General features: G+C 52.9%; 1 protein-coding gene across 3 annotated transcripts; it reads right to left on the bottom strand.

Annotated features, from left to right (window-relative positions):
• Positions 1 to 2,209: 2,209 nt before the first annotated feature.
• Positions 2,210 to 24,246, bottom strand: CABP1 (calcium binding protein 1). 3 transcript variants are annotated; one of them, XM_059894180.1, is made up of 7 exons: positions 23,599 to 24,246; positions 11,101 to 11,277; positions 8,193 to 8,223; positions 7,818 to 7,961; positions 5,946 to 6,055; positions 5,576 to 5,723; positions 2,210 to 2,383 (listed from the first exon to the last, which is right to left on the bottom strand). In XM_059894180.1, the coding sequence occupies exons 1-7, from the start codon at positions 24,244 to 24,246 to the stop codon at positions 2,358 to 2,360; spliced, it is 1,284 nt and encodes a 427-aa protein (XP_059750163.1). In that variant the 3' UTR covers positions 2,210 to 2,357. The 3 variants fall into 3 exon arrangements, with proteins under 3 accessions (XP_059750163.1, XP_059750165.1, XP_059750164.1); XM_059894182.1 differs by lacking the exon at positions 23,599 to 24,246 and adding an exon at positions 16,013 to 16,057; XM_059894181.1 differs by lacking the exon at positions 11,101 to 11,277.
• Positions 24,247 to 24,818: the final 572 nt, after the last annotated feature.

Raw genomic sequence — 24,818 nt, 5'->3', positions numbered from 1 at the left:
AAACAGTGGTTGAATGCATGCATGAATGAGTGAATGAGTTGCACTTTACAAGTCACAAGGAGGCAAATCCAGGCCCAGTTTAAGACCTTACAGACAAGGAGAACTCTTCTAAGATGACACCCACCCACCCAGGTGTGAAGATGCAGAAAGAATTCCTACCTGGGATAGGGTCCATCTAGGAAAATGGGTCTCAGTTCTTGGAAAGTAAGAGAAACTTTTCTTCAAATGATCTTATTAGGAACCCCTAGATATAAGACAAAGTCAAGGGGAGAAGCACTAGTTTCAGCATTGGCAGAGGCAGAAGCCCCACCTCTGGGCCTCCCCTTGACTTGAGCGCTCCTCTGAACAGTGGCCTGTCATCTTCTCAAGTCACTTTATCACAGCTGCCTTGTCTATGATTTTAGGAGGCCACAATACTGAGGACAGAAGTGTCCTAGCTGACACCCTAACTCTACCCTCTCCCTGTGGTGCCCCCAAGGGCTCATCCTGTCAGCTGACACAGATGCCCCCAGAAGCCCCCTTTCTACAAATGGCTCCTCTGGCCCTCCAGGGTCACTGGATTTCTGAAACAGTGTAGATCTGGGGGTCTTTGGGCAGAGCTAGGTACAGGAGCAGGCAGGGCTGCAGGCCTGCCTACTGGGGCACAGAGCCAAGGGCTTAGTCTCAGAATTGGATTATTCAAGTGAATTTGGAGCTCCCAGCCACCCTGGCCTCGGGGACACGAGGATTACCCAGGCCTCTGGCGGGGGGCGGGGCCCACAGTCCTTCCCTGCCAGATCGGAGAGCACGAATCCTCCACCTACCTTCTGCTTCCAGCCTTTAGCCCACAGCACACCTGCCTCCCTCGTGTCTGGGATTTACAGCAGTGTTATCCAAATTGAGGTCCTGACAGCATCAAGCATGCCCTGGAACTTGTTAGAGATGCAAATTCACTGAATCTGAATCACTGGGTGGGGCCCAGATCTGGGGGCGGGGCTAACAAACCCTCCAAGCGATTCTGATGAAAATACTCAAGTTTGAGAACCACTGGCTTGGAGAACATGGGTCCATCCCACACACCTGTCCGATTATGCCGCAAGCCTGTCAAAGATTCTGGGCGACTTCTACCCACAAACTTCTCCTTTGGATTCCTTCAGCCCTTGGCTTATAGAAATTAATTACAATGATTACAATGGATCCTGTTTAATAATGCCACTTTGCACAATTTCACAGCCCCTGGAGGTGGGCAATGCAATACCCTGAGATCATTTACTGTGGACTTTATTATCCTTTATTATCCCCTTATTGCACATGAGGAAACTGAGGTTCAGAGAGGAGACGTGACTGGCCCAAAGTCACACAGCAAGTAAATCCAGCACCTAACTACTATACCATCCTGCTTTTCACTCAGCAGAGAGGCTGGCAGCTGATTCCATTCTAATACATTCGTGTCCTCACACGCACTGGGATTTCCTCCAGGGCAAAAACCTTGTTATCACTTCCTCAGGAAAGCCTCTCCTGATCTCCCCAGAGAGTAGTCCAGGCCTCCTTATCCTACCCCACCAAAGGTCCCTGCATTTTTCCTTAAAAGCAGGATCACAATTTGCAATCACATATGGATGTGATTATCTCGACCAGTGTGAAAGCTCCAGGGAGGCAGGAAATGAGGCAGACCCTGCTAGATGCTTACCCAACCAATATCCAGTCTCCTTTCCTTACAGAACTTGACTTTGTTTGGGGTAGCGGCAAATCCAGCTACATCACTATATGCCCCAGTCTCCCTTTCAGTTAAAGGTGGAAGAGGCTGGGTGCCTAATGGGAACTCAGTACAAGACGAGTGCAGGGAGGTTCACCCAGTTCTGGGAGCGCAGCTGGTACTCAGGAAACGCGTGTGTCATCCAACCAGGCTGGAGAAGCAAAGACCCCCCCCCCCAACCCCCGCCCAACGGCTGCCTTTCTCTTGGAAATATTTTTATTGGTTCTGAGATAACAGGGCTGAGGCGAAGGGGGGACGGGCACAGAGCTAAGGAGGGCGGCGAGAGGCTCTGCCCCGGGGGGCAGACATGCTGTGTGGGGCGCCCCCAGCCAGCAGCGGCTGGGTCTATGGCACTCGGCGCCCGGCCTGACTTCCGCCGGCCTGGCGCGGTGGCCTCCTGGTCGGCGGGCGCCCCCTTTCCAGTTGCAGGAGTTGTGAGTCTTTCACAGTGCGGAGGGGCGGGGGTCCGGGGTGGGCACCTCCCCGGGGTGCAGGCAGGCCCCATCCGCCAGTACGTCCCGGGCTCTGGGCGGCGGCGGCGGCGGCGGCGGGATGAGGCGAGCTCCGGCTCCTCTTCTCCCCGCCCGTGGAGCTTGGCAGTCCTGGAGGGGCCCTGGCGGCCTCAGCGGGACATCATCCGGACAAACTCTGCGGTGGGGTGCACAGGAGGGGGTGCGGAGAAAGCAGCAGTCAGGGCCCAGGACGCTGCCTCCAAACCTCCCTCGGATCGGCGGCCCCGTGTCTATTGCCACGGCCCCTGACCGATGCTGGTCCCCAACGTCCACCCAGCATCTTCTTTTTTTTTTTGCCCGCGCCACACGGCATGCGGGATCTTAGTTCCCCCACCAGGGATCCAACCGCGCCCCCTGCAGTGGGAGCGCGGAATCCTAACCACTGGACGGCCAGAGAATTTCCCGCATCGAGCATCTTCCAATCCACCTTCTACACAGCAGCTAGCAGGAGCTTTCTATCTGCATATCTGACCCCTCTCAAACCTCTCATGGTCCCCACTGGCTAACGTGCTGGATGCTGACACGACCCCAGGGCCTCCCTGTCCCGGCCCTAGCTGACATCTCCAGCCTCACCTGTCACCACTCACCTCCAACCGCTAAGCTCTGACTCCACAGAGCTCCCTGTCAGCGCCTCAGGGGCGACCAACCCTCGCCCCTCCCGCTCACCTCGCAGAGTTCCTGCGGCCTATCCCTGCTTCCTACTCCTTTAACTAGACTTCACTTTTTAGACCAGCTTTAGGTTCATAGCAAAACTGAGCAGAAAGTACAGATTTCCCATACGCTCCCTGCCTGCCATACACACGCACGGTCTCCTCCATCGTCAACATCCTCCAGCAGAGGAGGACGTTGGTTACAGTCAATAAAGCTACGCTGACACGTCATTATCACCCCAAGTCCACGGTTACATTAGGATTCATCCTTGGTGTTGGACATTCTGTGGGTTTGGACAAATGTATAATGACATGTATCCCTATTGTACTATCATACAGAATAGTTTTATTGCCCTAAAAATTCTCTGTGTTCCCCGTCTTCATCCCTCCCTCTCCTCACAACCCCTGGCAACCACTGATCTTTTCACCGTCTCCACAGTTTTGTCTTTTCCAGAATGTCATATCGTTGGAATCACAAAGTATATAGCCTTTTCAGACTGGCTGCTTTCACTTACTATGCATTTAAGGTTCTTCCATGTCTTTTCATCACTTGATAGCTCATTTCTTTTTAACGCTGTACAATATTCCATTGTCTGGATATACCATAGTTAATTTATCCATTCACCTACTGAAGGACGTCTTGGTTGCTTCCAAGTTTTGGCAATTATGAGTAAAGCTACTATAAACAACAAATCGGTTTTTTGTGTAGATATAAGTTTTCAATTCCTTTGGGTAAATATCTCTTCCTTCTTTTTCACCTGCTGGCTCCTACTCATCTCTTAGGGCTCTACTTACTTATAGCCTCCTCCAGGAAGTCTTCCCTAATCCCCCCTCCCAGCTTGGCAAAGGTGCCCCCATTGTGCTCCACAGCCTGCTGTACTTCCCTCAAACAGCATGCACTATACTGCTGGCTTCGGCTTTCCTTGCTGGTCTTGGGCTTCTCAAGGCAGGGATCAGGTCTCAGCACACACTAGGTGTACAACACATGCTGGTAGAATGAATGGGGGATGCTGGGCTTTCAGGGAAGAGCTGGCATCTGTGGGAGTCACTACCTGGACATGGGGTGACCTGAAATGTTCAGCTCTCATGGTAGCAAAGCCTTCTCTCCATTGCCACACTCTCTTTGACCTTGAAGACCAGCTACTCCCCAGAAAAGGCCTCCCAGCCTTTGTGTTCTGGACATATTCACAGTCTTGCTCATGTTTATCTTGCCTTTCTGCTCAGAATGCACGTTCCTGGAGTGCAGAATCAATGGTTTGCTGTTTGGGTTTTTTTCTGTATCCCACGGTGCCTCGGACAGTGTCATGTACAGTGTAATGTATGTAGTGGTTGAGATTCCAGGCCTGAGTTTATGACCCGGCTCTGCCTCTTACCAGTTAGCAAGTTATATTACTTCTCTGAGCCTCAGTTTCCTCATCTATAACATGAGGTAATAATGTGCAGTCCCTAGAGTCATCATGAAAATTAAATGAGATAATATGTGTAAAGCTACTTAGTACAGTGACTGGTATACAATAAGTGTACAGTTATAGATGATCACTATTATGATTATTATTGGTTATTTTAAAAACACTTTTACTGAGCATTCATTATGTGTCCGGTACTGAGTTCTGTGGGAATGACAGAGATAAAGAAAGTGGGGTTCCTCTTCTCCAAAAGTTCAGAGTCAAGCAGAGATATAACTAGCATTTAGGGGTCAGTGTGAAGAATGAGGGTGAGCCTGAGGTGCTGTGAAAGCCTAGAAAAGAGGAAGTTCAATCTGGGGAATGAGGAAAGCAGTGTTGGAGGGAGTGGCCCCACTGCTGGGTCTTGAAGGATGAATAGAATTTAGGCCCAGCGAAGAATAGGACAAAAGGCATCCTGACAAAAAGAACAACATATTCAAATGAGAGCTTAGGAGGTTCATGGACCACCTATGGCTTTAAGGTGGAGTGTGAGTGAAGGAATGGTAGGAGCTGTGGCCAGAGAGGTGAGCCGTGGAGAGATTTTAGGGGGCCTGAGTGTCAGGTTGAGGAATGTGGTATTCAGAAAATACCTACATGGATGGATGCAGGAGTAGGTGGACAGATAGATGGAGAGAGATGGATGGGGGCAGATGGACACAGGGATGGATGGATGGATGAGTACATGGATAGAGATGGGAAAATGACTGTACAGACTGATGGACAGATCAGTGGAAGTATGGGTAGAAATATAGGCAGATGAGTAGAGATATACAAATGTATGAATGAATGTTGAGAGGTAGAGATGCATGGATAGATGGAGAGAGGTACATGGGCAGATGGATGCATGGATGAATGCATGGGTGAATGTAGAGAAGAATGAATAGGTGCATGGATGGATAGATAAGGCCATAGATAAATGGTTCTATGGATAATTGTTTAGACATGGGTGAGTGGGCACCAATTATAAAACAATTTATAAATAGGCACCTGGACAGATAAAGAGATAGATGGATGAAAAGATGGAGAGATAGATATGGAAAATGGACAGATGGTTGGATGGATGGATGGGTGTAGGGATGGAAGGCAGATTAGAGGGGTGGCAGGATGGAAGGGTAGGGGGATGGAAAGTTGGAGTGCACTGATGATTGCATCATGGATACACACGTGGAGGGCTCTATGGATGCCCACTACTGCCCTGGTTTCTCTTCCACTCTCAAGACCACTTCCACCTACCTTCAAAGTCCACTCGTCCATCCCCATTGAGGTCCACATCTCGGATAATTTCCTCTATGTCTCGGTGTCCCACCTGATGACCCAGGAGTTTCCTCATGGCCTCTCGTAACTCACTGGTACTTATCTCCCCATCACCATTGGTGTCAAACTAGAGAGGGCAGGAAGGAGGGAGGAGTAGCTACAACATGGAGACTGTTGGAAACAGATCCCGAGGTTGAGCCCCTTCTCCAGCACCACTGTCTCGCCTTCCCCGGATCCCTTCTCTGTCCAAGCTCCTTCCCCTGGTCTGGGATCCAGAGCTCACGTTTCCATCCCGGGTTGGAATTCTAACAAGCTCCCTGCCCCTGCCTGTCCACTGCCCATCACTCACCTCTCGGAAGGCATCTCGCAGTTCCTTTACTCCAATCATATCTGCTGTCTCCGCCAGGAGTTTAGGTCCCATTAGCTCCACAAAGTCATCAAAATCCACATGGCCACCCACTGGGGACAGAGAAACAGGCTGGATCATCCATCTAACCACTGCCCATCTGGGACTTCCCTGGAAGTCCAGTGGTTAAGACTCTGCACATCCACTGCAGGGGTCACGGGTTCGATCCCTGGTCGGGGAACTAAGATCCCGCATGCCGCGTGGTGCGGCCAATAAATAAATAAATAAATATTTTAAAAAATAAAAATTTAACCGCTGCCCATCTCCAACTAGGCAACCGAGGGAACTGCCAACCCTCCTTGACCTGCCCAGCTCCAGGCCCAGGGTATAAAAGCAAAGGCCAAATGAGGACAGAGAGGTGACCATGGACGGGGGGTTGTCACAGAATGGCTCAGGGGAGTGGCTGGAGGTTGACTAAATGAACAAGTCAGGAAGTTGACAGGGGTAGATATGGAGGGGAGAAAGAAATATTAGGTCACAGAGACAGGCAAAGAATTTCAGAGAAGGAGAGACAGAGACACATATGCAGAAAAGCAGAGAAAGAAGCAGAAGCCGTGGGCACCTGGCCCACCTGCCCCTGCCTTTCCCTCATTGTGCAAATAGAACTCACCTTCCAACCGGCCCTCAGTGGGGAGAAATACAGGGGACCTGCCCCCTGGGGCCTGCTCACAGCACTTTGAGCCAGTGACTGAGTTTGGGGGATAAATACCCAGCCCGAGAGGTAAGGGCCGGGGACAACTCCGAGGTGGGCCTGCTACACCAGCTTCCCGAGCTCCCGGCAGAACTAGACTCCATCACCCACAGTGGCAGCTGCTCCAGCGCCTCCTGCCTTGGCTCCTTGTCTTCGCCCTCTCATCTCGCTACCCTCTACCGATGCCGTCCTGCCCCTATGGAGTAAACTACCGCACTCAAACCCCTGTCTCCCGGTCTGCTCCTGGGAAAATGAAAATGAAGACAGAGAAAAACATAATAATGGCATCCTCTGTTCACCTCTTACTGTGTGCCAGGTATTTGGCTCTTTTAAATACGTCCAAAAAAGAAAAACAGACTCACAGATACAGAAACAAACTAGTGGTCACCAGTGGGGAGAGGGAAGTGGGAGGAGGGGTGAGATAGGGGCAGGGGATTAAGAGATGTCAACTACTATGTATAAAATAAATAAGCCACAAGGATATAGTATACAGCACAGGGAATAGAGCCAATATTTTATAATAACTTTAAATAGAGTATACTATATAAAAATTTTGAATCACTATGTTGTACACCTCAAACTAATACAATATTGTAAATCAAGCATACTTCAATAAAAATAAAAAAGAAACTTCCATAATAGGCAAATCTGCTTAGACAGAAAGTAGATTAGTGGTTGCCTAGGGCTGGGGAGGGACTTGGGGGTAATGGCAAAGTGATACAGGGTTTCTTTTGGGGGCCATGAAAATATTCTGAAATTGATTGTGGTGATGGTTGCACAACTTTAAATATACTAGAAGCCACTGAAGTGCATGCTTTAAGTGAGTCAGTTGTATGGTCTATGAATTATATCTCAATAAAGCTGTTACCAAAAATAAAAATAAATGAATAAATAAACCAAGAAAAAGTAATAAAGAAATAAACATACCCCCAATTGACTTCCTGTGCTCTACTCCCTCTATTCCACCCCTCATTTTACAGGTGAGGAAATCGACACACAGAGAGAGTGAGTGGTTTGCCCCAGGTCACAGAGCTGGGAAGAGGTGGGCCGAGAACTTGAACCCAGGCAGAGGACAGCAAGGGCGAGGCCGGGGAGGAAAGGAGGTACCCGGTGGAGGGACTCACGGTTCATGTTGATCTGCTGAGACAGCTCGATAAGCTCCATCTCGGTGGGCATGTAGCCCATGGTGCGCATGCAGTTGCCCAGGTCCCGGCAGTTGATGTAGCCGTCCTTGTCTTTGTCAAACTCTCTGAAGGCCTCCCGGAGCTCTGGGGAAGAGAAGGAAGGGGGGGAGGGTAGAGTCTCTGGGGCAGAGGCAGCCCGAGGGCCTGCTGACTCTTGCATTCCTCCCACGCCTGGCTCCACAGAGGAGGCCCGGCTCTGCACCAGGCCCCGTTTGCAGGAGGCCTAGATATCTCTGCCTCTCTTCCCACCCACCTCCCTCTCCTCATCCTTCTGGATGGCTGAGCAACCCTCTCCCCTAAGGGGCCAGTTCTTACCTTCAATCTCCTCTGGCCGCAGTGATCTGTCCTGAAACAAAAGAACATGTCCTATTAGCAGCTGCAAGGGGCCCAGAAGTCATACAATGCCCAGCTGAGGGCCGTCCCAGTGGCAGCAGGCACTGGGCGGGAGGTGATGGGGCAGCAGCGGAGGCGTGCCTGGACCATGTCCTGGAGGGGAAAGGATGCAGCCCCACCCGTCCCACAGACATGGGAGATGCCCAGGGAGCTAGGAGCCCTCTCCAGCCTGGGTACAGAACCTCTGGGCCCCCAGCCCCTTATTCCAGACACAAGAATGTGTCAGCGAACAGAGCTGGTCTGGAGGCCAAAACCTGTAAATAAAACAGGGTTAGCGGGAGGTCACAACAGAAGGAAGAGGGCTCTACCCAAAGAAACCAGGAAGAGCAAGGGAGAAGAGGCCTGCAAAGCAATGGGAGAAGCGAGGGGCTGGGGGGGGAAGTGGGGGCCCAGACAGGCACCCAAGAGGGAGGAACAGGAGGAGGAGGAAGAGCCGAGGGAGTGGAGGCAGGATGAGGGCGTGCCCTGCTTCCTGGGCACCGCCCCACCTTCTCCAGTTGGACCCCCATCCTATACCTCGCCCTGTCACAGGACACAGCATAGGACCCTGGGGGCTGCCAGTGCCTCTGGCGGCTGCCAGGGTCCAAAGCACACGTCTGCAGCCTCAAACAGTGCCCAGGTCTCCTTGGGGAGTCAAGGAAGCCCTGGGGCGAGGCATCTGAACGGATGGCAGAGAAGTCTCCAAAGAGCAGGCCCAGAGGAAGCAGGGGGCAGGCTCCGGCTGGTGAGGTGCCAGTCGCCCCAGGCCTGCCCAGGAGGGAGACAGACTGGCATGAAATAGATGCGGTGCCCAGATGGACATGCTTAGCAGGCTCCAAAACTGGTCCACGGGGCTCATCCTCTCCATATGTCACAGCTCTCTGCCTTTGGGCAGGGAGAACACGGGGCAGGGTGTGTCTGCCCTGAGGAAGTGCACACCAAGTGTGGGTACACCGATCACGATCACAAACACACGGGTGTGCCACAGCGAGCGTGCCACAGCGAGCGTGCCACAGCGAGCGTGAGGCATCTCAGCTGTGCACACAGGCTGTTCTAGCCAACAGGGCCAGGGCGGGTGAGAGGCCGCTGCCCACCTGCTCCAACCTAGCCCCAGGGCAAGGGACCCCAGTGCTGGAAAATCTGAGAATCTTCTAGAAAGGGGCTGCTGAGCAACATTTTGTGGGACCACCAGCTGCGCAGGAAGGACCCGGCTCTCAGAAGTGGCCGTACGTGGCAGGACACTGCTGAGAGTGTACGTGCGCCTGGAACAAGTAGGCTGCAGGCTACCAGGTCCTGCTAGCGGCATTTCTAGCTGAAGGTAGGATTCACCTGACGGTGTCTGTTTCTGTGAAATGATTGTAAGGACTTCCACTTAAAAAACCTGTCACTGTGCACAGGGAGGGGTTGTCGCTCCCTCTAACACCTACGTAATCCTACCTCTATCACCCACTAGCTGCTCCTAGTCAGACTGGGATCTTGGGTGACCAAAAAGAATGTCTTTTACAATGCCCGGTACCCCCAGTAAGTGAAAGTGTCAGCGACTATATGCGTGCACTCACACGTGCAGAGTATGCTCACTGGGACAAGTGACACAACCTTTCCCACCCTGCAGGCCTCAAGTAGCCTCTCACATCTCCAGGACCCAGCTCTGCAGCCCCCACCATACTTCTTATAAACCCAGAGTCGGGGAGCAAAAAAGCTGGGTACCCCTTGGCAGTGTGCCCGTGGCCGGAGCTGGTCCAACTGAGTCCTGCTGGCTGGTCCCTGAATCATACACTCCCCAGGGCAGAGCGGCGGGAGGATGTGTAGTAGAGCCGGGGATTCCCACCGATGGGGCAGAGAAAAGATGAGCACCGATTTGGGGGGTCAGGTGGGAATGGAGCCCACCACACCCCTCACTCCTCAACTTAAGCAGTCGAGGGACGAGCTTGGCCTCTAGAGTCAGATGGACTCAAGGGCAAAGCCCAGATCTGCTGCTTCCTAGATGTAGGACCTTGGGCAGGTCCCTTCAACTGTGTGCGCCACAGTCTCCTCATCTGTAAAATGGGTTAATACCAGTACTCACCTTACACGGCCTTTGTGAGCATCTGTGAGGCAAGATGTGCAAAGTGTTTAACAGGTGGCATTTAAACCTACTGATGTTTGAACATGTAACATCACTATTAATACCCTCCTCTCTGTGACTGTTCAGATACCCATGGGAGGCTGTCCAAAGCAGTGGCCACATGTGACTATTTAAATTGGAATTGGAATCAAAGAAAATTAATAATTCACTTCCTCAGTTGCACTAGCCACATTTCAAGGGCTCGGTGGCCACATGTGGCTAGTGGCTACTGTAGAGGGAGGGCAGCACAGATTGGACAGTGTTTCCACAGAAAGTTCTACTGGATGGTGCCGCGTATTCAGTACTGAATATGAATCCCACTTCTATCACCCACCAGCTGTTACCTTGAGCATGTTACCTCTCCAACTCAGTTTCCTCATCCGTAAAATGGGGAGGATAATGGTACCTACCTCTTGGAGTTGCTCTGAGGCTTAAGGGAGGTGATGAGCCAACGCACTTAGCACAGTGCCTGGCACATAGTAAGTGCTCAAAAAAAAAAAAATCCAAAAAAAACACCCAAGCAATATTAGCTGCTATTATTTCTTGCTGGTGGATGTGGACTCACCAGGGCTTTGCAGCCATCAGTGGGAAACTTTGGGGGTCAGATTCACAAGTTGCGGGTTTGAGGTGTATCCGTTGGGGGACGCGCACTGCTGAGTACAGAGCCCCCTCTTCTTCCCAGCACCTCCTTCCTCACGCCCTGTGAAGCCAAGTCGAGCGTGGCTCCACCGGGGCCAACTTACGTACAGGCTCCCTGTTCTCCGCGAAGCCCTTACGCAGGAAAATGCAGGCCGGCCCCAGCAGGTTCTGCATGACGGCGCAGTTCTGGGCCAGCATCAGGAGCGGTCCGGGGAGCTCGCCGCTGGCCGCCAGCCCCTCCTCACTCGTCTGCACCACCGTGTAGCTGGTCTCCTCCTGGCGCATCTTCAGCCAGCACCAAGCAGATACAAAAGAGAGGCAGGGCATCACCTCCCTGCCCAGCTGGGTCCTCCTGGCCCCAGCCTGGCTCCTGGTCCTAGAAGGGGTCCTTCTCAAGAGCAGACCTTGCGAGGCAAACAGCAGGGTGCAGAGAGCCCTCAGGATGCTCTGGGGCAGGCATCAAACTGGTCCAACAGGTGGAGTCCCCGATCCTTGGCCAAAACGGATGCTCCAGGGAGAGCTGGGTCTGATACCCTCTGTGTGGCCCATGTGTGCGCACACACACACACACACACACACACACACACACACACGTACACAGAACCACACACACTCGTGTGCATGCAGAAGCTCAGAGAGAGAAGCAGGCAGAGGGAGGCTTCTGTTCATTCAGGGAATAATGTCCTTTCCCAAGACGCTCCCAACGTCCCAGCGCAATTCCCTGGGCTAAGCTCCCCGACTGACCTCTGACCCTACCCCCATGGGAACCCACTGGAAGGCAGTGAGGACCATCAGAACTGGTGACACAAAGAGCAGGCTCAGCTGGTCTGCGAGACCGGAGGTTGCAGACACAGGGGCCACAGTGAATAGAAATGAAGCAGGCAGGTGTGAGAGGCGGGGCCTGGGGCAAAATGGATGCTGTGTGTCCCCTTTGAAGGGACAGCATTACGTAACTCCAGCCAGATCTTCTGATTTAAAGCACCAGGTGGGCTAAACAAAGCACATCTGTGGGTCAGATTCCACCTAGTGTGTGGCCTCGAGACTAGACGCTCTCTACCACCAGCAATTCTCCTCGTCCCTCCCGCCTTCACTGGCTCCCTGCCCAGCCCAGCCTGCAGGACCTCTAGAGACTGAGGCAAAGGCCCTCTCTGCTGGCCGAATATAGCTGTGCTCCCAGGTCACGGCCAGCCCACCCTCTTCCCTGATGTTTCCCATGCAGCTATAAAAAGTCAACACTGCCCACAGACCGTCCCCTTAGGGCAACAGCGGCATCCAGACACAATATTCTCTTCCACCCCAGCCTCCCCCCCAGAATCCAGGTCAGGGCAGTCTGCCTTTGGCCCTGAGCTTGATGCCTCCCCCCCAGCGTGGGGATTTGGAGCCAAACCTTCCAAGGAAAGAGAGAGTGGTGGAAACTTAGAGGGCTGTCATTGTCCAAGAACCCCAGAGCTGCATGCCCTGCCCGTCCGTCCTGCTGCACCCGCTTTCTGACAGTTTCCTCCAGCTCAAGGAAGGCCACGCCCAGGAGACGATCCCACGACCTAACAGGTAGCCTGTCCTCCTAGGCGGACAAGCAGAGCAAACTCCCCCATCTCACCCTGTCCTCGAGCTCCTCCTCCCCGGAGCCCCACACTGTGGAGCTATAGTCTAGACTCTCTTCCAACTTCCTAAGCCTCTTCCAGGCCTAGAGACAAAGGAGCAATATTCTGGCTCCTCAAAGGGAAAGCAGCAACTCAGACCCGAGGTGCAGGACCTCAGTCCAAGGCCTGAGTCCAGTGAGTGCAAAAAAGGGTCACTCTAGGTAATCTTAGAACTTGAGGGGTGTCAGACATGACCAGGGTCCATTCTGGTTTGATGACCAGGAGAGGTTCAGAGCCTCGGCCACACTCACATAGGCTTCGGGGACCTGGCTAGAGCCGGGGCAGGACCAGAGAGACCTTCCTGACAGAGGGAGCCCAGGAGTCGACCGTGGCTTAACCCCAGGAAACAATCTCAGGAGATGTTTGTAGAGAATCAGCCTTTTCGTTTCTGGTTGATTCTCACTCACTTGGCTTGGATGAGCACACCCAGAAGGAGGCAGCAGGCAGCACAGAATTCCGAGAGGAGCTTAAATATAACTGGCTTTGGACTCAAACAGTCTTGGGGACAAATTCTGGCTCACCACTTGCTTGCTTTGTGACCTTCGGCAGGTCACTTGACCTCTCTGGGCTCTGGTTTCCTTCTCTGTCCAATGGGTGTGATCAGGGCAACTCACAGGATTCTGTGAGAGGTAAATGGGCTATTGCACGGTGCCTAGAGCATCGTAAGAGCTGACTATGTGGCGTTGCCATGGTGATGACAATGATGATGACAACGATGATGACAGTGATGATGATGATGCAACTTAAGAGATGCTGGATGCCAGAAGGCATTTACTTCTGGCTGCAGAAGAAGTGGGAGAATATTTGCCAATCAGGAAAGAAGTGAGAAGGACAGAGAAACATTTGCTCCCACGAGGGAGGAACCAGTGATGGCTGGGAAATTTCCACTGCATCTCTTGATCTTAACCCTGCCTGGCACCAAGTTGCCCCGGGGCGCTTCTGTTCTTCCCTGGCCAGTGATGGTACCTGACAGCCCAGTCCTGCCCTGCTCAGAGCCTGGAGGAGGCCTCCTCTTTCCATTACCAATTCCCAGCTACTACTTAGGAAGCCAAGTGGGCAGCGGCCCACAGGCTGACAATGTTTCCTGGCACTGAGGGTACGTCTCCTGAGTGTGGCAGGGTAACAGGAGGGGCTGGCACGACTCATGACCTAACAGCTCTCTAACAGCACAAGCTCGCCAAGCGCATGCTCCCTCTCACTGAAGGTATTCAAGGAGAAGTTGAGTGAGGAAGCACTTGGTGAGGTGGGCGAGAGCATTGCCCAGTGAGTGGGAATTTGGACTAAGATGACCTGTAAGGTCAGGTTCGCGAATCTATGAATAACATCTCTGACAGCAGGAAAAAGAGAGAGGCAGCCTCTCACAGAGGCAAAAATAAAAACAAAATACCAGATTGGGATTGACATATATACACTAATATGTATAAAATAGATAACTAATAAGAACCTGCTGTATAAAAAAATAAATAAATAAAATTCAAAAAAAAAAAAAAATACCAGCTCTGGATTTACACAGACCAGGGTTTACATCTCAGCTCTGCTTCTGGTTGGCTGTGGGATCTTAGGAATGCTCTTATCTCTGAGTCCAGCTCCTTTCTTTAGAAAATAGCCAAGAGAACTACTTGGTGGAAAAGAGCAAATGAGATAACAGGTGTTGGAGCTCTTTCAGATACTCAGGAAGAAGCAATGATTACTATTACAAAAAAAACCATGAAATTGAATGCAATACGTTTTATGATCTTTTGCCCTATTCCATGGACTCAAAACCTCTCCTATTTCCCTTTTTACTTCCATCCCCCTTCTCAGAAAACCCAGAGTGGAAAAATTATGATTATGATGCTAATAACACTAGCTAACATTTACTGAGTACTATATTCCAGGCAGCGTTCCCAGCTCTTTCTTTAGCCTCCAAAATCACCTTTGGAGGTAGATGTTAGTATTTCCACGTGATGGACAAAGGAACTGCAACCCAGAGGGGTCAAGTAACTTATCCAAGGTCACATGGCTAGAAAGAGGAGACCCGAGAAGTCTGACTCTTAAGTACTCTGCTGTATAAGGGAAGATGGGTTGGGTAGGACAGAAGGACAATACTTGTTCTTGAGTTCACCTCTTTAAACTCTGGACAGAACCCAGGGAAAGGGCCTTTGCCCTGTGGTCCTCTAAACTAATTCAGATCCGTTTCTGCTTTTCTGCAACAGTGTGGAGGCCACCTCTGATGCAAAAGACTCTCCTTTAAGATGACAGATGATTGGGGGGTGTGTGCACAGAAGAAACAGTCAACCCTCAGAAGGATCCAAGGAACAGTGAAGATTAAAAAGAATTTGATGTGAGCAGCTTAGCTAAATGAGGAAGATGATGAGCAGAAAAGCCTGAAATGTCCTAAATTGAGAGGCTGTCAAACTAACAGAGGAGGTAGGATGGGGTTGGGGGTAGAGGAGCCATTAGCTAACCTGAGACCTTGGGTAAGTTACTTAACCTGAATGGCAATCAAGTTCCTCATCTGGTAAATAAAATAATTTGGAGGAAAGCATCCCTCACATTACTTCTTCCTTTAAGTAATATCTATGAGTTTCTTCTACGGCCTGACTACAGAGGGCTAGAAATACAGGCAGAGCCCACTTAAAGCAAGACCCTACAGATGTAAGCCCAGGCTTGCAGGAAAGATGCTTTGGAGGTGATTATTTGCTTTCCAAAAAGGATTCTTGCAAAAAGATACTATCGTGGTGTATAAGCAATACATCCACTACAGTAAGCAACTTACAGACGCCTTTGCTGTACACTCTATTTCTCGATGGAAACAACCCTGGGGCCCCAAACCAGTCTGGTCCTAGCTGTGAGTCTCTGACCTGACTCAAGAATTATCAAGGGTAGAAGGGGACACCTGGCTTGGTTCCTCTCAGGAGCAAGGCAATCTACTTCAAAACCCACAACTCTGAAGGCTTAGAGACCACCAGAGAGGCTCAGAGACCCTCAAAGGAGATGAATGAGCCCCCATCCTACTGCCGGGAAGGAACCAGCAGCAGCAGGGTCAAAGCCCAGCTCAACCCTCTTCTGATCCTGTTGGCTCCACGGGGGTCTGTCCACTCACATCCTAAAGATCCACGCTTTTCATGGAGCTACGTGGTTTCTTTCCTAAATCTTGCACAAATTCCCAAACACAACGCCCCATGCAGCTTTAAGTCCCAACTTCAGCTCAGAGCCTGGGACATAGAAAACTGTGATAGGAGGGAATCTGGAGGTAGAAACAGGGAAGCAGCTCTAGACAGAACCCAGGGGAAGGGTAGCAAGCTTCAGATGCCCACCCTCTCTGCTCCCAACTTCTGGGGCAGAGGGCAAGATGCCCCAATCCCCCGCCCCAGGTCTTAGGAACTCCAGAAACATACCTTCCTTGAGAGATTTCTCAGGGGAGACTTGACACAGTTGCCCATCCTAAGCTGAGGCAGCCCCTCTCAGGATCCCCGGGTCCATGAAGGAGGCTCCTGGGGGCTAAGAGACCTTAGCCTGGGTCCCCACCAACCCTAGCCTCCCTCTGCCTGCGCCGTTCTTCCTCCAAGACCGATCTGAGTCCTCTCTCTTGCGCGCGTGCTCTCTCACTTGTCTGCCTGCTCCTGCTCCCAGATTTTTTTTTTTTTTTTTTTTTTTTGGTAGATTGTGTGTGTGTTCATGTGTGTGGGTTTAACTTTCTGGACACTTTCTTAAGGAGATGAAGGAAGGAGGGGAGAGTGCAGGCATAGAGGAAATCGCCCGGAGAGCTGATGGCAAAGGGCAGCTGAGCTGGAGAAGAAGGCTGCCGGATCATCTACATCAGATTACAGCTGAGTCCTCTCCCCGGTCCATTCGCCTTCCCTCGGCCCCTCCTCTCCTGCTGTCAAATCTGCAGGGAGATTGCCTCGGGGAGGGGAGCCCAGAATGGCAGCTGCAGCTGGGAATTAGGCCAGCAGACCCAGAAGGGGAAGCAGGCTAGTTTGGGCCCCCAAAGCCAGGATGCCTCCCAGCTTCCAACCTTATGTGTGCATTCACACACACACACACACACACACACACACACACACACACGCGGGCTCAGGGACAAACACGCATCTTAATCGCCCCCGGCCATCGCAGCTGGATTGAGAGCAGGCAGCTCCAGTGAGGCCCTGGGAGATCTTGTGACGACTCTCCATCACGCTCCGTTTTTCACACTTGCCTCCTCACGGAAATGGGCTGAGGCTCCAGGGCTGGAAGCACAGCTGAGCCGACGCAGCTCCTTCCTCTCCCTTCACTGTGCGTGGTCTCTCCGACCCAAGGGAAATCAAGAGCCGGCCCTGATGGAGGCAGTGCTGGCACGGCGGGCGGGCGTGAGCGAGCGAGGGCGACAGACCTCCTAATCCTCTGCCTGATCCCCATAGAGGATCTTTCACCGGTTTCCTTGGGGGTGCAGAGAGGCCGCCCTTTGCAAAGCGGTCTTGAAGGTCCCATGAATGAAACTTTTTAGGTAACTGGCACGTCCTCGTCCCTCCAGCTTCCAGCTTTGACGTGAATTCATCTCAAGCCTCAGATGTCACCTCTGTGACCTACAGCCCCAGCCAGATGACCCAGGAGAGGAAGCGTCCCCGCTTCCCTGCACCCGGCTTTTCCCAGCAGGGGGCACCAGAGATAGGCTGGGAAGCCGCGCTCTTCCCAGGCCCTGAGGCAAAACCCTTTACACGCACGGCTGAAAGAGTTCCGGTCCAGAGAGGCTCCTCTCGCAGGAGTTTTTGTCCAGTTTTGGGTGGCTGGTCAGAGCTCCCGTTAGGGGAAGACGGGTGGGGACGCGGCCCAGAAGGTGCCACAGGCCAGCTCCCAGGGAGCTGGGGAGGGAGGTCCCTGGATAGCTTGTGAGGACCGTGCTGCTGCCGACGATGGAATGGTTTAATCGGGGGAGTCGCTCAGCAGCCTGGTGAGCACCCCCTGAGGACAGAAGGAGGAGCCTGGGGGGGGGGGGCTGGGGGGGCGCTGCTACACTTAAAGGGCAGGAAAGGGGGTGAAGGTGCTGCCGGGGAGCTGGTATGGGAAGAGCCAACAAAAATGCCTTCTTCAAAGACCTGTTCCTCGGAAACAGAGCGTGAAGGCAGGGTCGTGGGAAGAGAAACGGACTCAGATGGATGCGAAGGATCTGGAGGTCTGGGGTTGAGTCCTGGCTCCGCGGCTCCTGAGTGCTCACATGGCGGCCCTCAGTGCCCTCGCCTGGTGATAAGGTGCGTGTGGGGAAAGCGCGTGGCACAGGACAGGTACTGGATAAGGAATTATTAAAACGGAAGAAGGAAGTATCATTTGTCCCACGTGCTCGGCTCTGCGAAAGTTGTGGGAACAAGATATACACGGTCCCTGCTTTCAGGGAGCTCACATTCTGGCAGGCGGGCAGGAGATATTAAAGGGCTATCAACATACTTAATCTCAGTTCAGGTAAATGCTCTGAAGGAGAAACACAAACACTCTGAGAATGTGAGACAGGGGTCTGACTTAGTATGGAGGGAGCAGGAAAGACTTGTAGACAAAATGTAGAACACTGACCATCTGCAGACTCTTTTGAAAAGCTAGGTCTCACCGCGGACCCCAGAGGGGAGATGAGTTAGGCTCCAGGTACAAATCCAATTCGTATGAACTAAATGGGTGGATACATGAAAAGGCAGCACAGTGTGAAGCAGGGGGTCTGAATGCTGGCTGCAGACTAGAATCACTAGGGACCGTCCCCAGAGATGCTGATGGAGTAAGTGTAGGTGAGCCCCGGACGCTGCTGTTGTTTAATACTCCAGGTGATCCTAACCTGCAGCCAGTGTTGAGAACCACTGATCTAGAGGTAAAGAGCTCAGCAGAGTCAGACAGACCTGCGTTCAAATCTTGCCGACCTGCCTACCAACCATGTGACCTTGAGGACTTCTTAATCTTTCTGAGCCTCAGTTTCTGTATTTATAAAGTGGATACTCTAATAACCCTTCCTTCATAGGACTCTTGTGAGGAGTTAATGAGATAATACATGCAAAGGGCTTGGCACAGTTCCAGGCACATAGAAGGTGCCCCTTCCCCTGCCCGGTGGTGACGTTAGTCCTAAAGGGCCCAGCAGGGCCTCCATTCACTCAGCAGGGCACCCACAGGCTCAGACCTGGTGACTCCTGCCCCCCGCAGGCCAGTCCAGAGCACAGCACCCATTTGTCGACCTTGGGATATGCCTCTGTCCTTAGAGACAAGGAGACAGGAGACAGCAAAACCAGGCCCTTGTGGAAAAGTCCATGCACTTGGAAGAAATCCCATCCTTCTTTAGCGAAGAGGGTGCTGACACCAGCTTGAGGCTTAAGGGCAGCCAGGGATTCGGGATTCCAACCCAGAGCTTGCTTAATCTATTTTAGGTTGAACAGATGGGGTGTGTGGTGGTTCTGTGTGACGGGAGTAACTACTGATCTTGAGGAGGCAGATGGCTTGACCTTTGGCAGAAAATTTCACAGAGGGCTGAATGGTGGGGGCTTCCCTAAGGAGTAAAGCACATGCCATGGCCCCGCCTCCCCATCCCTATGCACTGTGGCAGCAGCCCCTGGGCCTCCAGAAGCCACACTTAAAGTTCTGGAATGGAATAATAGGATCAGAGGGATGAGAAGGATAAACCCATTGCTGATTATTCCTGATTAGGAGGGAGGCTGGCTTTGGGCCCTGATCAGTCCTAGCACCAGCATTTGAACTTGGATGGCAGCCCAGTGTTAAGACACTTGGGGAAAGCTGGGTCGTAACCTGAGAAGTGCTTTGTGGATGCTTCTGACAAATAGGAAACACGCTTCTGTGACTTTCCACCGGCCAGCATGGTGTGGCACTGGCAGGTTGTTTGGAGACAGACCCACCACATCACAGTCCTGCCATTTACTTACACTGTGACCCTTGGACAAGCCACTTCCCCTTTCTTGAGCCTGTTTCCTCATCTCTAAAATGGGGCAAGATAATGCTAAGTTTCACAGGTTGCTATGAAGATAAGATAATGAGAAGATACTTTGTCCATTGTTTACTGGGCTCTAGACAGAGGTTGAAAGTGCCAATGTTGCTTTTGCAAAACCTACGAACTGACACCAAGTGATTCCTATCATCTATGATTGATCTCAACCACAAACTGACCTTCTCTTCCCCTTCCCCAGGACCCAGAGAAAGGCCACAGGGACTCCCAGCCCTCTCAGAGAGCAGTAGGGAGTGACTTGGCTGGGCAGGAGTAAGTAATATACACAAGTCATCATTCTAGGCACACAGGCCTAGTGCACTTGAATCCATTAGGATCCGAACTGTATGGTTCCTCTCCCTCGTCTAAGCTATAGGAACCAAGAAACTGAAGTCCAGAGGCTGGAGATTCATTCATTCACGCATTAAATATCTTGATCCTCTTACGTACAAAGCAGTTTGGGAATTGGGCTAGCCTACTCAAATCAGAAGAGATGTCTCTATAGTGAAAGAAAGGGGAAGGATGGGACGGAGCTATGGGTTTTTTTCCTCTTTGCCTTGTCTACAAGAGGTGCTTCTTCCCAAACTTAGGGTAAGGAACAGAAAGACTATTCTTAAAATAGTTTTCCAAGACCCAGTGCCAAGAGTTGCCCCCAAGTCATGCCTATTCTGAGTTAATTTCTGATACCACATCTTCTCTCTAGGCAGCTGGGTGGCTTGTCCTTAGCTGGCCACAAAGAGGGTACTAGAGGAGGTCCTTTGTCATTCAGCTCCTTTTTTTTTTTTAATTTATTTAATTTATTTATTTTGGCTGCATTGGGTCTTCATTGTTGCGCGCGGGCTTTCCCTAGTTGCAGCGAGCGGGGGCTACTCTTCGTTGCGGTGCGCAGGCTTCTCATTGCGGTGGCCTCTCTTTGTTGCGGAGCACGGGCTCTAGGCACGCGGGCTTCAGTAGTCGTGGCATGCGGGCTCAGTAGTTGTGGCGCACGGGCTTAGTTGCTCCGCGGCATGTGGGATCTTCCTGGACCAGGGCTCGAACCCGTGTCCCCTGCATTGGCAGGTGGATTCTTAACCACTGCGCCACCAGGGAAGTCCCTCAGCTCCTTCTTTTAATGGCCTTCCTCACTTGGCTCAGAGACAGCTTTCAAACTACCTGACGCAGGCCCTCGTTCTGACAATTACTCTATTAATAATAGTATTAATGAAGCCTGTGCCCTTTTCCAGCACTCACTCTGAGCCAGCCCATTTGACATCCTTAATTTTGTATAACCCTCATAAGAGCTCTGCAAGGTAGTTTTTTGTCAATCTTATTTCTGGACGAAGAAACTCAGACCAGAGAGAGAAAATAACAGGCCCAAGGTCACAGCAATAGGAAGTAACATTGCTGGGACTGGAACCTGCAGCTCTGTCTCCCAAGCCACCGTCCCATGCCTTAGCCTCAAAACCACACCGTCTCCCTGCAGGCAGTAAGGATGCTCTGTGAGGTCACTGGAAGAACCCTAATTCCTGTTACCCCTAATGAAGGAGTCCACCTTGGTACCTTCAGTGTCACTTTGGCCCCTGGCCCTCCCTGACTATATTACAAATGGAAAGAAGTTCTGACACAGTCCTTGGTAGTTAATCAACAAAAACAACAATAATAATAACTAACATCCATAGACCCTTGCTCTGGGCCAAGCTCTGTGCATATCTCCATAACCCCTTTAATTTCCCCCGAAAATCCATTGAGATACTATGATTATCCCTATTTTGCAGATGAAGAAACATAGGCTTACTGAGGTCAAACGATTCACTGAAGGTTAAAAAAAAAAAAAAAAAAAGGAACTTGGGAGACATGAAAAATATACTTCCCCAGGGCTATATTTTGCCCAAAGCAGATCCTATCTGAAAGTTTCTATATTCAGAACCTCATTTCCCTTCTCTTTGTCCTGACCCTGTCTCTAAGGACAGAAATCTCAATGCAAAGAGAAGGGAGGGAAAGCCTAATTCCTGCAGGAGACTGGAGACTCTGACACAAAGTCCCAGGCCGGGTTTTGTTGCTGTTGCTGTTGCTGGAGCAGATGCCTTAGAGCCATCAGCAAGAAGGCCAGACGGGATGTGCCCAGCTTTAAAGAGAAAGCCTGAAGCTCCAGGGGCAAGAGCTTCCAGAGGGAGGTAGTAAATATTTGATGGGACCTTCCAGTTCTTCCTGACTCAGGTGACCCTGGTGACATTTCAGAACATGGGGCTGGAGAACAGCCTTCATTTTATGACTGAGAAAGTAGAAGAAGGAAGAAAAGCACATGAGCTGAAATGCTCTGAGCTCACAAAGGGCCCAGGCAGGCAACTTCGGCAAGACTGGAAAGAAAGGGCCCTTTTTCCAGAAACAAAGTCAGATCACCGGCAAACTAAATAACCAGAAAGTGTGTGATCCTGGGCCAATGACCTACCCTTCCAAACTGCTAGATTGTAAGCTCCAAAATAGCCAGAACCCCGGCTATCCTGTCCACTTTCATCTCCATAGTGCCCAGCAAATGCCTGGGCAAAGTAGGCGATCAAAATACATTTGATAAATGGATGAAAAGTTGTCACCAATTCAACGACACAGTATCCCTTTTGCAATCCAGACCACTCCTGCCCTAACACCTGACACCCCCTCACTAATATACAGAAGCCACCGCAGTCAACTCTTCAACACATCACTGCACTAACTTTCACAGCTCTGCATTCAAATCTCTACTCTGGAGAACCGTTTCCAGATAACTTGGCTAACGAGGGCTCCTGGCAGGAACAAAGCCACACTGCTGCCCTATCACGCCACCACAGCAGCCCCGTGCAACCCGAGTCTACGTGCAGCTGCCTTCATGTCAGACCTCCACCGGCATCAGCCACTGCAGAGTAGTATTTTGAAAAGGAATGTGCAGATCTGAAGCAAAACACGCACGGCCTCCTTGGAGTTCTGATCCAGCATGGCAAGCCAGGAGCTTGAAACGGCTTCTTTACGCTACATCCTAGCACAGAAACGCACAAGCCCCACCTTCGCCCACACACCACGCAAACACTCTGATCAGACCTGTGTTACACCCCTCCTCGGCTGCCGCAGAACTGTGTCCATGCTGTGCCAACGAGTTTGACTTAATTATGGACTCAGAACTAGAGGAAATCCTGGCTTTGCTCAGGAGTTCACAGGTTCCTTTCTGCTGAGCCTCTCTCCCCAGCAGCACAGCCCCTAACTGTAGACCTGGATTATGACCACGGGGCCATTTTTAAAGGGCAGATGCCCAGCTGCTTGGGGTTCTTGAGAGAAAATAAACAAAACGAGCCACTCATGACCCCTTAGTGACCTTTCTGACCCTAGAATACACACTAACTCAGACTAGGGGTCTCTGGGTGTTATTCCATGTCCCACAACTCGACAACTGCCCACTACTGTCTTAATCGCATCCCTAGATGACAACCTCCTTAAAATACCCCCAAAGTTCCAGTTTGAGCCATAGCTCTGCACATCCCTCCATGCCTACCCAGACACTTCTCTTTTCTCATATTTTTAGCTCTCCTAACTTTTCCCAGGTCTTTGGGGCCACCACAGGCAATGGCTAGGGTCCCTCATCCCCAAGCAAAGCTGTGTACCCCGAGGTCCCCACTCTTGATCCCCACACTCCATGCCCATTGCTCTCTTGGGTCGCTCATTGGCCGTCTTGGCCAGAGGCCGGAGGAGTGGGTTTGGCGCCACCTGCTCGGAGCACCCCTCCTTGACCCCTGCAAATTTCCAGGCGGTTTGTGGAGGTCGCTCCCGTCCAGGACTGGCTCATTCTGGCAAGTGGAGGGAAGCTAGGCGGTGGGGCCTCGCCCTGAAGACGCCCGGAGCGTGGACAGCGCACAGGGTGCTGAATCAGGCACGGGGGAGGAGGCGCGCGGGCTAGGGCGCCGGGCGGCGGGAGGACCAGAGGAGCGTGACCCGGGGACCCGCGGGCAGCGGGAGGAGGGCTGTGGGCGCGCAGCCGCGGCAGGGTCCCGAGCGTCTCTCCAGGGAGCAGGCGGGAGGCGCGGCCCTTACCTGGCCGAAGGCGGAGCTGAGCATGGGGCGCAGCTGGTGGAGGAACGGGTCTGCCTCGGACGCGGCGGCTGGAGCGGAGTCCCCGCGACCCGGGGCTCGTAGAGAGCCCCGGAGGCCGAGCGCCGGGGACAGCCCCCGTTCCTCCCCATCCCGCCCGCGGGCCGGCGGCAGCGGCGACGGCGGCGAAGGTCGGGACGCCGCGGCCGGCGGCGCCTCCCGGGGCCTGCAGTGCGCCTGGGGGAGCCCGCGCCGGCTCCCCCGCGCGCCCTCCTCTCGCGGCGCCGGCCGGCACAGGGGCCTCCGCGAACTGGGGTCCCCGGACGGCGGCGGCGTGCCCGGGCAGGGGCCGGGCAGCCGGCGGCTGGACAGCACTGGCTCCCGGGCAGGGCCGTGGCGGGGAGCCCGGCTGCCCCCGCTCGCCGCCGCCGCCTTCAGCAGCGACGTCTTGGACTCGCTTTTAGCGATGTGCGAGCTCATCGCGGCGGGGCCCGCGCTCGCATGGCCCGGCGGGGGCGGAGCGGTGCGGCGCGGCGCTGGGCCCCCGGCGGGCAGAGAGCGGGGCGCCCGGCGGGAGCCGAGCCCGAGGACGCGCTGGAGGCGGGCGCCGTCCCCCGGCCGCTTAAATGCGGCCCCGTCGCCGCCGCCCATGTGACAGCGCAGCCTCTACGCCTGGAGCCCCGAGCTCCCCGGCGGCTGGCGGTGCGAATCTGGGGGGGCCGCCGGCTGTCCCAGAAGAGCCCACCCCCGGCTCCCCGGCTGCCCAGGTACCGCCGCGCCCCGCCCCTTGCCCCGCCCCGCGCTCGAGGAGCCCCGCTTCCCGGCGGCCCCTGGCGGCTGAGGGGGCGCTGCGGCGCGTAGCCGGGAGCGCCGGGAGCGCGAGGGAAGGGGCTTGGCGAAGGGCCCCAGAGATGCCCAGACCTTGGTGGCGCCGGCAGTCCCCCTTAACAGGCCCGGAGGTTCCCAAATGACCCAGAACCGCCAGAACGTCCAGAAATGCTGGCGGGGTTCACCGTCCACGGGGTACAACTTTGGAAACGATGACGAGAGAGGTGAAGGAAGTAAACTCAAGACCCAAGGAGGATGAAAGCACGCTATGCATGACACCACCACTACAAAGCCCAGAGCCAGAACGGCGGGGAAGGACACTGCTGGAAGGAAAGACTCCACTCTATGGAGGCTTCACCCACTCCCAGTACCCTGGAGTGGGACCAGGACGACTC

This window comes from Balaenoptera ricei, chromosome 14 (genome assembly GCF_028023285.1).
Source record: "Balaenoptera ricei isolate mBalRic1 chromosome 14, mBalRic1.hap2, whole genome shotgun sequence".
Classification (NCBI taxonomy): domain Eukaryota; kingdom Metazoa; phylum Chordata; class Mammalia; order Artiodactyla; family Balaenopteridae; genus Balaenoptera; species Balaenoptera ricei.
The sequence above is the reverse complement of the archived record's forward strand: the minus strand, read 5'-3'. Positions and strand labels throughout refer to the sequence as shown.